This window comes from Siphateles boraxobius, unplaced genomic scaffold, assembly GCF_051911475.1.
Source record: "Siphateles boraxobius isolate OS27281-9 unplaced genomic scaffold, OSU_SipBor_1 6, whole genome shotgun sequence".
NCBI lineage: Eukaryota > Metazoa > Chordata > Actinopteri > Cypriniformes > Leuciscidae > Siphateles > Siphateles boraxobius.
Window position 1 is genome coordinate 15,022,214 of NW_027509186.1, and position 12,460 is coordinate 15,034,673.

Here is a 12,460-nt window from a genome sequence, read left to right on the forward strand (position 1 = left end):
TGGATTGCACTACCTACTTTATGAAATGAAAATTGTGCCATCAGTTACTTACACTCACATTGATGATTTTCTGCTACTCATGTAAAAACATGCAATTGCTTTAAAAATAGTCCAAGTCATTTCACTATCACTTTGTGCAAACATTTTTTAAACTGAATCTCAATCTCAAACTCAATCTTCAATACCTCATGAGGCTCAAAAACATCTGTGTGGAAGTATAATGTAATTATTAACATATAAAAAAAGAATATATATATATATATATATATATATATATATATATATATATATATATATTTATATATTGTTTTTTTTTTAGTTTTGCATCATTCAAACATGATAATATCCAACAATTACACAGGCTTTTACAGAATCCTCTGAGGTGACATCACCAGATTGACATTTTAGTGGTGCACAGAAAAAAAAATCACTAGCCATGTTTCCTTAAAGGTTAGTTCACCAAATTAAAATGATGTCATCATTTACTCACTCTCATGTTGTTCATACCCCATAAGACTTTTCTTTATCTTTGAAACACAAGTGAAGATATTTTAATGAAATCTGAGAGATTTCTGTTGCTCCATTGACAGTCTACTCTACCACTTTGACGCTTCAAAAAGTTAATAAAGAGATCGTAAAACTAATCCGTACGAAACGAGCGGTTTAGTCCAAATTTTCTGAAGAGACACGATTGAATTTAGGCATTTATTCACATATGAACATTCATAACCTCAAGCATGTTCGCACGACGTGTGATAACTAAAGCGGTTAATTCTCGTATTACGCAGCAAGTTTGAGCTTCAGCCAGAACCAGTGAGGTTCATGCTATTGTTACGCAGAATGTTTGAACATAAACCTTCCTTTTATGTTCGCTGATCAAAGTTATATGTTATGTATATAAGTTCTAATATTTTAAAATGTATTAATATATGTTATATGTAATGTTTACACACACACACACACACACACACACACACACACACACACACACACACACACACACACACACATATATATATATATATATATATATATATATATATATATATATACAGGGGTGTGAAGTAACGAATTACAAATACTCACGTTACTGTAATTAAGTAGTTTTTTTCAGAAATTGTACTTTTTTGAGTAGTTTAAAAATTGTGTAATTTTACTTTTACTTGAGTACATTTTAAGTGATGTATCGGTACTTTTTCTCCGCTATTTTCCCTTCTGTTTGTGGTCGTTACTCGTTACATGCTTGTTTTAATTTTATTTTATTTTTATCCATCAACTTGATTGGATTGAGTAAGCGATCTCGTGACTGTCATCAAATCAAATTAAGCATAGAAAACTTTAACCGCCTATTCCTGCTGTTACTCGTGACTGCTGTGGAAGTGCATTCTTCACGCATCAATTCAATCCAGATATCAGCGTCTTCGCGTCTCGCGCTCGCCATGCCGTCAGATTCAGAATCAGTGCACTCTATGAACCATGACGTTAACTTGAACTGCATTTCTGTCAGTTCGTGACTACAGCTCGTTAATCCATTACAATGATCCATTACAATCCGTCTTCATCTGGCAAATGCACTTGCGCAAAAAAATTTTTCATGTTGAACCTGTTTTGTGTGTGTGTGTGGATGCTGCTGATAAAACAGCTTCACGAGACTACAAAGAGACATGCATTTGTGTGTGTGTGTGTGTTTGTTTGTTTGTTTCTTTTGTAAAAGTTTCCTGGATATAAATTCCCTATTTAATGCACAATTGTCCTTACAAATTATATTATCAGCATTACAATGTGAGTAAATGCTCCGTGTAAAATGTAAGGGATGATGCCACCCTTCTAGAACAATGTGCATTTACATTTAAATTGTAACATATTTAATATCATGGAATTAAAGTGTGTAATTAGTGTTAGCTCACTATCTTAGCCTTTTTCAGTGCATTAGGTGAGGTAATCTGATAATATCAGTGATTCTCATTTATCAAAACACTAACATTGATCCCGTTTTGGAGAGAAATGGGGTATTTTTTAATCTCTCTATTTAACCCATCTCATGGTGTGTGATGCTGAACTATCATATGAGTTTTAAAGGTCTTTGAATTCTTTGCACAGTTATGAATGTTAATATTTTATGTGCAACATAGCATGCTCAGGCCCAGTGGCTTTTCGCCTCATTTTAAATGCTCCCCCCCCCAAATAATGATTTAAATGGTGATGAGTGTACTGATTTGATGCATTTTAAAAAGATGGATGATAGATATTCTTCAATCTTTCTGACGAAATAGAATGTGAATTACAGTTTGTGCAATTTTTTTCATTTATAAATTGTAGTGCAAAGTGTTTATTATAAGGGGTAGAATCCACAGCTCAGTACTCATTACTCACTACTCATGAGTACTTTTAAATAAGCTACTTTTTTACTCTTACTCAAGTAGTTTTTTGGACAAGTACTTTTTACTCTACTCACACTACATTTTTTGGAATGCAATGCTACTTTTACGTGAGTATGTTTTTTCAGTACTCTTTCCACCACTGTATATATATATATATATATATATATATATATATATATAGATAGATAGATAGATAGATAGATAGATAGATAGATAGATAGATAGATAGATAGATAGATAGATAGATAGATAGATATAAAGCAATCGTGTCTCTACAGAAAATTTGGACTAAACCGCTAAATTTATATGGATTAATTTTATGATCTCTTTAGATCTTTTTATGAGGTAAGTAATTAATGACAATTGTGTTTTCATTTTTCGGTGAAATAACCTTTAAATTTAAATAAATAAATAAATAAATAAATAAATAAAAAATAAATATATGTTCTTTATGTATCAGACAGTGCAGGCAGATGTAGCTCAGAGTGGAACCAATGAACAGACTCCTCTTCATGGACAGCTTGATGGAGGGACCACAGAACCCGCAGCACCAACAGATGGAGCAGAGGACGGTGAAGCAGTCGACATGCAAGCAGGAGAGGTGGACTACGCCAGCATCGACTACTCCCTTCTAAAGAACAGACCGCCTGAAGAGGGAGAGAGGGAACCTACAGACTCAGACTACGCTGAGATCAAGAGGGACACGAGAGGAGATGGGAAGCAAAGGGAGGCCCTTCAGGATGAAAATGACCAGATTGAAACACCCAACCAGAAACAGATGGATGGAGAGGAGGAACTTTATTCTAATTCTCAGGTGCTTAAAAGTTAAAGAGCTAAACGTCTTAACTACACTCAACAACATTTCGTTTTGTATGGTCAAATGTTTAAGAAAATAAATATTGTATTACTTTAGAGCTTTTTATCCCTTATGTGTCTGTCAAAAATTGTTGGTGATTGCAATATAATACAGAATGTTTCATTAGATTAGTCTCAACATTTTTTTTTTTATTTAAAATTGCGGAAAAAATGTACAATGCTACAGTTTTTTACAATCACTTTGTTACTATTTTCAGAACCTTGATGTCATTTTTCACAACTCTAGACACAAAACTCACAACCAATTATCAAAATGCACATTTTTCAAAACTCTAACCATTTTCTCAATTGTTTGGATACAATACACATAAAACTTAGATCATTTGTTCATTCAACAAAAATCACTTCTTCAATATGACACAACTTAACATCAAAGTACTACTATTTCAAAAGGCAATTCACACATTACATTTCAAATGAATGTCTATTCATTTCCTTACACTGATCTTACTATCAATTGATACAACTGCTCAAAATTATAAGTAACTGTTGCGTTACTCTTAATGCATAGTTGTATGGAAACAGACAAACAATCTTCCATGTTTACAGTAAATCATGAAAGTTTCAAGATAACGAGATTCATTGTCACCAATTAGCGTGGAGCATGAACCAATTAGACTACAATATCCATGGATGTAGCCTAATATTTTATATCATACTGTAATGCTTCATCAGACACTGTGTCTATGGTCCCAAATACTGTACCACCTTTTCAGACTATTTAAAGTATTGACAGTACTGCACTGTAGAGATGCAGGCCCTTGGAATTGCTTGTCCAATTCTGCCAACTCGTTACTGATGATTGAGGGCACATTGTGGAATGAGTATATAAAGAGTTGATTGGGATCCAATTGCAAGAGCATAGTGATACGTAACATGGAGCCAGCAGGTGATCCAGGTCACAATGGAGGTCAAGCAGTGGTGGGAGGAAGACGAGGAAGACGTGTTGGTCAAAGGAATGGTAGGGGACAGGCAGCCCTTCTGAGAGGTGGTCGTGGGCCTCGTTTGAGAGGTGTGGGGGAACGTGGTAGAGGACAGGCACCCCTTCTGAGAGGTGGTCGTGGGCCTCGTTTGAGAGGTGTGGGGGAACGTGGTAGAGGACAAGGCCACGGACCAAGACAGCGGCAGCAACAGCAAAGAGTGTCCAATGAAATTCGGGCAATAGTTGTAGACCATGTCATAAATCATGGCATGACAATGACTGAGGCGGCTACAATGATACAACCAAACCTGAGAAGGTCAACCGTGGCCTCAATAATCAGAACTTTCCGCAATGAGAACCGGTAAGTTATCAGCATGCACTAAACATTATGCTACTCTCAATTGTCAAATGACTGCATACCAATGTGTATCACAGAATAGGTGATGTGACCAAGTGTCTTCTTACTCTAATGTTCCCTGTAGAATTGTGACTAGGCCAAATAGTGGAGGCAGAGGCAAAATTCTAACTGACCAGCAAGAGCAGGCTGTGGTCGATTTGGTTCGGGCCAGAAATGATATTCGCCTTACAGAAATTCGCCAGCATATCTTGGACAATGAAGACATGTTCAACAATGTGGGATCCATAAGTTTGCCGACTATTGCACGCATACTGAAAAGGCACCAGGTATCTATAAAACAACTAAACCATGTGCCTTTCGAAAGAAATGCAGACAGAGTGAAACAAATGAGGACTGTTATGTTCAGGTAAGTTCAGTTTCAAGACGGCTGTTGTAAAAACATTCCCAAAAATTCTACATTGTACGGTAATCTCTAAATCTCTTTCCAAAATGTATTTTTAGAGGGTGATGGAGCTGGATGCTGATGACGACCATCACAAATTCATATATTTGGATGAGGCAGGTTTTAATCTGGCCAAGACAAGGAGGAGAGGTCGGAATTTCATTGGCCAGCGGGCAACCATCCAAGTACCTGGACAACGTGGGGCCAACATTACCATGTGTGCGGCTATATCAGAAGATGTTGTGGTGGGACGCAGACCTCATATTGGACCATATAATGCAGCTCTCCTTGTCACCTTTCTTGATGAGCTCGAACAGGTTTGTAGAGCTGAAGGTGTGACCTATGTCATTGTCTGGGACAATGTCAGGTTCCATCATGCTCATGTGGTGCAAGCATGGTTTCAGGCCCATGCACAATTTACCACCCTGTATTTACCCCCATACTCCCCCTTCCTTAACCCGATTGAGGAATTTTTCTCCGCATGGAGATGGAAGGTTCATGATAGGCACCCTCATGAACAAGTCACTCTTCTCCAGGCCATGGATGACGCCTGCAATGACATCACAGCAGACCAGTGTCAGGCCTGGATTCGCCATGCCCGAAGGTTTTTTCCAAGATGTTTGGCTAATGAAAACATCCATTGTGATGTAGATGAGAACCTGTGGCCAAATCCACAACACAGAGTTGATGACAATGTAGAAGTACAGTAATCACTGCTGTTTTATTTCTTACAGTGCAAGCAAGTTGAGGAACACTGCATTTGATGGTTTACAGTACTGTCTTTTCTTTTCTATTTCATTGCATTTGATGGTTTACAGCACTGTCTTTTCTTTTCTATTTCATAGCTAATTACTGTATTTTTGTTTTGATTAAAATAAACCAATGTTGTGATTGTACTGTAGTGTTTTGCATCAATATATTACAAACTTTGTTCAATGATTCCACTTTGTCTGTATTCTCTCTACTACTGCAGTACTTTACAGTAACAGAGGTATTTACTGTACATGTAGTACCATAATGAAACCTGTATCACCTATTTTGTTCTACAATAGTTAATGATTGTACGAACAATGACAGAGTGAAACTATCGGTTGCTTGTGTGTGGGTGATCTATAGTTGTGTTTCAATGGTATTTCACAGTAAATTTGTTTTTTGAACCAATGATTGTGCAAGTGCAAGATTTCTTTAAAGATGTGAATGCACAATGCAATGTTTTGAACATTAGACAACCTGTGTTACAAGTGATAACCGTTTTGAGTTTTGTGTCTAGAGTTTTGAAAAATGACATCAAGGTTCTGAAAATAGTAGCAAAGTGATTGTAAAAAACTGTAATAATGTTTTTCATTTATCAATTTCTTTCCATTTTCTTTTTTTTTTTGCATGTGGTTTTAAATATGTGTTTAAGGAAGTTTCTGAGCTTCCTGAAACTGTTGCAAATAAAAAAAGGTTTCTGATAGTTGCCTTCTCCCTTATTGTTTATACTGGTGTATAAACTTGAAAATAGGGGAAACATTATTTCAGCATATTTAAATTGTTTACTGTTATGGAGTTATTATTTGTCAATCTGAATCTTAGGATCTCAATGAAACATTGGATTTGCAACTAGTTCCTGGCTAGTTCTAAGGCTTCTTTCAAGTCACACTTGACCTTAAGTGTCATCTGCAAATTGTGAAGTAAAGAAGTGTTGCAGTAATTTCACAGAGTCACACTGTGGCAAGCAGGGCAGGGGCTGAGAGCAGTGGAAATGAAGCGGTAGCGGGAGTGTTAATAAACGTCTCCTGCACGCCACACCGGCCTCGTGACCCATGCAGGAGCTCCGGATAGATAAAAGGAGGATTGCCTACAGTGAGGGACGACTGCTGCGTAAAAACATAAAACACAACATGAAGACAAGGCACGGTTCTCTCTCGTCCTTCACTGTCGTCATTAGCAATTGCGCCACCAGACTCACTATGGCTTGCCACACACACATAGACCTCAACATGTAACACACAAACCGAATAACTGTGACAACAGAAGATGTAACAAAAGAAAGTACAGCGTAACAGTACAAAAGTAACAGCAGAGGCATCAACAGCAACAGCATAAATGAAGTATGGAAACAGCAAAATAAATAAATAAATAAATAAATAATCAAATAAATAAATAAATAATAGAACAAAGTGGTCCTAAAACTGAAAGTGCATAATTTATGTATGCTGCAATGCATGCTGGGAACTCAAAAACCTTTAAAAGATTAACAACATTGTTCAATGGGAATTTATCTACTCTGTCTGCTGGAATATTGTTGGTCTAACGTGGGAAAATAATTCAAATTCCTTATATTTGCCCAATGTTGTAAGCCTGTATGTTTGATAAAAAGAAATAGCGTTTTATATACAGTGCATGCAAACTACGCTCAAATGGATCATGATCTTTTTTTTTTTTTTTTTTTTACATAGGCATCATAAAAATATCAGATGGGTGAAATTTGCTGATTCCTCAAGAATTGTAAATAGGTTTACCTGCTGGTTGCTCCTCTGTGATGACGTTTGTGTGTTTGTGTGTGTGTGTGTGTGTGTGTGTGTGTGTGTGTGTGTGTGTGTGTGTGTGTGTGTGTGTGTGTGTGTGTGTGTGTGTGTGTGTGTGTGTGTGTGTGTGTGTGAGAGAGAGAGAGCAGGATTAGGCCTTAGATAACAGGATTAGAATGTTCCATACTCTACTGAGAATCCTTAAATAGCCTGTGAGAGTGTCAGTGTCTCATTTATCTTGGTGTGGTTTGATATTTTCTGTGGTCCACCACACTTGCTGTCATCCTGAATGATCTGAAATAAGGTACGTGTTTGGATGGAAACGGAAATCCACTTGTAGTTTTTATTTTATTCTCAATATTGCATTGCTCCTAATTACATTAACTAATTACAGTACAATATACTTTATGGAAAGTTATATGTTAGTAAGTAATTTTTTTCTCTAAGGGTCTCTTACTTCTGGTACTGTATGTTTCTCATGCAGGTTTTGAAATTTAAAATGGCATTTCATGCTCTGGACTTGCATTTGCCTTCTTAATTTGCTACATTTAAACTCTATAATTATAACCCTGTATATGGACATTGGACTAGATCTTATAATAATGTATTTGCCAGTAAATAAATTACATTTATTTTATAGAAATGTGCTGTTCATGTTTGTCTTAAAATTTTAGAATGCCTTAACTAAAATAGTAAAAAAAGTTTTCAGCAACATTAGTCAAGTCTTCAGTGTCATGGACTGTCACTGGATTCATCTGATGTCTCCCTGAATAAAAGTATTAAAGGGATAGTTCAACCAAAAATGAAAATAAGCCCATGATTTACTCACCCTCAAGCCATCCTAGGTGTATATGACATTCTTCTTTCAGACGAATACAATCAGATTTATATTAAAAAAATTGTCCTGGCTCTTCCAAGCTTTATAATGAGAGTGAATTGCTGTTTGACTTTGGAAGTCCATTAAAGAGCATCTATTCCTGATTAAAGTGCTCGACATGGATCTGCGGGGGTTAATAAAGGTCGTCTGAAGTGAAGCGATGCGTTTGTGTTAGAAACATATCCATATTTAAAACTTTATTGACTAAAATAACTAGCTTCCGGCAGACGGCCATATGCATCGATTTACGCCAAAAGAGTAAAACGTGAACTTTTATCATGAATGGATGCGCTTTAATGGACTTCCAAAGTCAAACAGCCATTCACTCTTATTATCAACCTTGGAAGAGCCAGGACATTTAATACATTTTTATATAACTCCAATTGTATGTATCTGAAAGAAGAATGTCATATACACCTAGGATGGCTTCGGGGTGAGTAAATCATGGGCTAATTTTCATTTCTGGGTAAATTATCCCTTTAATTTCTTTAAAAAAACAAAAAAGAAGTGTATCTGATTACATCCAGCACATAACTCTAACACTGCAGTTGAACACTATAAATGAAGTGTCTTCTGTATTTGTAGTTTAGTTGTCATTTTACAGACATGGCTGATGTGTTGAGGAGTCTGAACCTGCTGGAAACGCTAAAGGAGTCCATTGAGAAGAACAACATATCGGATATAAGAGATGCCATGGAGGACATGCTGATCAGCAGAATCAACATTGCAATCGCTGGGGAGAGAAAAGCAGAAAAAGCCACTTTTATCAACTCACTTCGAGGGCTGAGCCAAGACGACGAAGGCTCAGCCCACTCTCCATCATCTGCTGCCCCAGAGGAACTAACCATATTCCTGAACCCCAAACATCCTGACTATCGCCTCTTCGATCTGCCACCCATCTCTAGTGATCCCACTTTTCAGGCCAAGGATTATATAGAGCGTTTCAAAGCTATGCGGTACAACGCCATCATAATCACATTCACAGAGAGTCCTAGTGTTAACAGTGTGGCGGTGTGGAGGGAAGTAAGGTCGCTGCAGAAAGAGACAGTTTACTTTGTCTTATTAGCTTCGGTGAAGGATACCGAGAAAACACTGGAGGTGAAGAAAGCGAAAAGCTTAGAAGTGCTCAGGGCAGAAGGTGTTCCTCTCCCCAAGGTTTTCCTGGTACAACCTTCGGCTTTGGAGAAGCTGGACTTTCTACAGTTTTTAGAGGTCATGCGAGGTGACCTTCCAGAGATCAGGGCACATGCTCTTCTTCTGGCACTTCCAACATTTTCCAAATCCTTGGTCACTCAGAAGAAAGATGCCTTCAAGGCACTGGTGTGGGCTGCTGCCTCATTATCCGGAGGCTTTTCTGCCATTCCCATACCCCTAGTGGCCTCCATGGTGGACGCTACGGTGGGTGTACGGATTTTGACGAAGGCTCAGATCTCACTTTGCCTGGACGAAGAGTCTCTGCAGCGACTGGCGAGGCAGCGGGGTCTCGACCCAGACAGGATGAAGGCTCTGCGTACCTGCGCTCTCTCTGTGGAAGTCAGCAAGAGTGAAGTTAAAAGACGGCTTGTGGAGGCCGAGAAAGACGCCAGCACTGCAACCACCAGACTTGTGGAGCTAGCCATGCCGAGACACGCCAGATCCGTCAGCAGATCTTTTACTGTTATGCTACAGGCGCTCAATACTGCTATTGATGATATGGGTGCTGATGCTGAGAAGGTGGTTACTATGGTAACAGGAGAGGGGCAGTAGATTGAGCAGTACACAAAATTACAATTGGACCATAGTATTTCCTAAAACCAGTGGTTCTAAAAGACATGCAAAGTGTGCAGTGTTGGGGTTCCTTACACCAATGAGCAAAATATTAAATTAAACTTAGTAGTAATTTAGAAAAACTGAGAAAAAAACCTTAAAGGGATAGTTCACCCAAAAATGAAAATTACCCCATGATTTACACACCCTGAAGCCATCCTAGGTGTATATGACATTCTTCTTTCAGATGAATACAATCGGAGTTATATTAAAAATGTAACACTTGAACTTGAAACACAACGTAATGACGAACGCGGTTGACCGGCCCTGTTTGTTTGAAGCGCGAGAGGTGTCAAAGCTTACGCTACTCCTACCAAGGTTATTATAGTTTTGCTTTTTTAAATTAGTTTTTATTTTAATATCGTTTTCAATTTTGCTTTAAATTTCAGTTTACTTTTAGTTAGTTTCATTAATGATTTTGTTAGTTTTAGTTTAGTTTTTATTTTGCAAAGACATTTCTATTTAGTTTTTATTTTATTTAGTTTAAGTTTTAGTTTTAGTAATGATAGTTTAGCAGAGCAAACAGAACACTTCCAGTGTAGACCAAAGCGAGATGCTTAATTTCAGCAAAGTTTAATGTTTGCCCAGATTACAGTTAACTCTTGTACATCTTGACATCTTAATAATAAAAATAAAATAATGGTTTGAGATTGAACAAAGCACCAAATAAATGGAACTTAAAAGTATACAAGAAAAAACAGTGAAAAAATCAGACAAACTAATTCATATTAAAGATGCAATCTTGTTAAACATGCCTAGTTTACTTTTTTCAACTGTAAATGTAGCAGAGTGACCACTGGTACATAACACCCCCCCAAAAAAACAGCTCAATTCATCTGACTTCAGCCAACACAACCTGCTGTAAAGCCAGTGTGATTAAATAATGAAGTATCTATGCAGTGTGTGTATGTGTGTGTGTGTGTGTGTGTGTGTGTGTGTGTGTGTGTGTGTGTGTGTGTGTGTGTGTGTGTGTGTGTGTGTGTGTGTGTGCGTGTGTGTGTGTGTGTGTGTGCATGTTTTTCTATCCTGGTGGGGACTTAAACCTGAATGCACACATACTCATGGGCACTCGTGTCACTGTGAGGACCTCAATTGAGGTACACAAGCTTATAAATCATACAAAAAAGTTTTTTTGAAAATGTAAAAATGCAGAAAGTTGTGTGATGGGTAGGTTCTAGGGGTTGGGTTAGTGTACTGTAAGGAGACAGAATATACAGTTTGTTTGAGGCTACAGTATAAAAACATTACGTCTATGGAGCGTCCCCACAAAGATAGTGGATCAGTGTGTGTGTGTGTGTTTGTATGCGCGCACTTGTGTGTGTGTGTGTCGTGTCCTGGTATTCCATACATTGCGGGGAAATGTCTCAACGTGGATAATAATATTAAATGCACGTTTCACCCTGTCAACCTTCATGAAAGCATGACATCTGAAACATACAGTAGCCTACTTTAGCCTAGTATTCTAAATTAATTTTTTTTTGTGCTTGAAAATTATTTAATGTAAGACCTTTACATAGTGCATGCCATTATAATGTCTGTACGACTATCTCTCACAGCCTAGTTTGTATCTGCGGTAAATTCAATATGGCGTCTAACCTGACTATGGTCAATAACAATATAATTTGTATTATTTAATTAATTAATATGCATTATAAAATTAGATTTCAATGCAGTTAATTTTTAATAGTTATAATGCTCCTTAGTTTGTCATATATATAGGGATGCAAAAACATCAAGGGGGGGTGTTCCACATGTTTTATGCAACCTATTCAATAATAATAATAATAAACATTTTTATTTTATGAAATTATAAAATAAATAATCAAAGCAACAATGAAATATATTATTATAGTAATAATACTATTGTACTGTGAAAAACTAATCCTATCAGATCTATACAAATCACACTAATGATTCTGGAAAATGTTACATTTTTGTTTTTAAGTTGACAAGTTTGCATCCCTGTATGTGTGTAAAAACTCTATATCAAGACTTGATTTACCATAAGCATGTTTTAGAGAAATGGTACACTTAAAAAAACAAATCATTAAAGATCAGTTCTGTTTTCTTACATTGCTCTTTGTTGTTCTCTTTCACAGTCTTAGTGGTCATGAACACATGAAACCAGATTTCATTTCCTTTTTATACTTCACAGCTGTGGTAATTCGGTTTTACAAAACAGTCAAAAGTTCAATTTGTTGTTCAACATCAAACCCCTTTTCATTTGAATTACAGTAAGTATACATGAGGAAATGCAATGCCACAGGCCACAATGCATGTTTTTCTCT

The 12,460-nt window shown here is 37.0% G+C and overlaps 2 protein-coding genes across 4 annotated transcripts in view; both read left to right on the plus strand.

Moving 5' to 3' along the window:
- LOC143715905 (sialic acid-binding Ig-like lectin 14) overlaps positions 1–6,435 on the plus strand; it is a 30,272-nt gene extending 23,837 nt beyond the window's left edge. For 2 of the 3 annotated variants that reach the window (XM_077207804.1, XM_077207803.1), the window contains exon 10: positions 2,842–3,303. In XM_077207804.1, coding sequence (XP_077063919.1) covers positions 2,842–3,210 — 369 coding nt within the window. In that variant the 3' untranslated portion in view covers positions 3,211–3,303. Of the gene's footprint in view, positions 1–2,841; positions 4,541–4,661; positions 4,944–5,038 lie in introns of those variants that run through there. The other variant, XR_013195912.1, reaches the window with a different exon arrangement.
- Positions 6,436–7,681: 1,246 nt separating this feature from the next.
- irgq2 (immunity-related GTPase family, q2) lies at positions 7,682–10,487 on the plus strand. Its single transcript, XM_077207807.1, has 2 exons — positions 7,682–7,793; positions 8,952–10,487. The coding sequence occupies exon 2, from the start codon at positions 8,973–8,975 to the stop codon at positions 10,110–10,112; it is 1,140 nt and encodes a 379-aa protein (XP_077063922.1). The 5' UTR covers positions 7,682–7,793; positions 8,952–8,972; the 3' UTR covers positions 10,113–10,487.
- Positions 10,488–12,460: the final 1,973 nt, after the last annotated feature.

Bases quoted from the DNA above. Each gene is read 5' to 3' on its own strand.
- irgq2 (XM_077207807.1), top strand. From the start codon at position 8,973: ATGGCTGATGTGTTGAGGAGTCTGAACCTGCTGGAAACGCTAAAGGAG.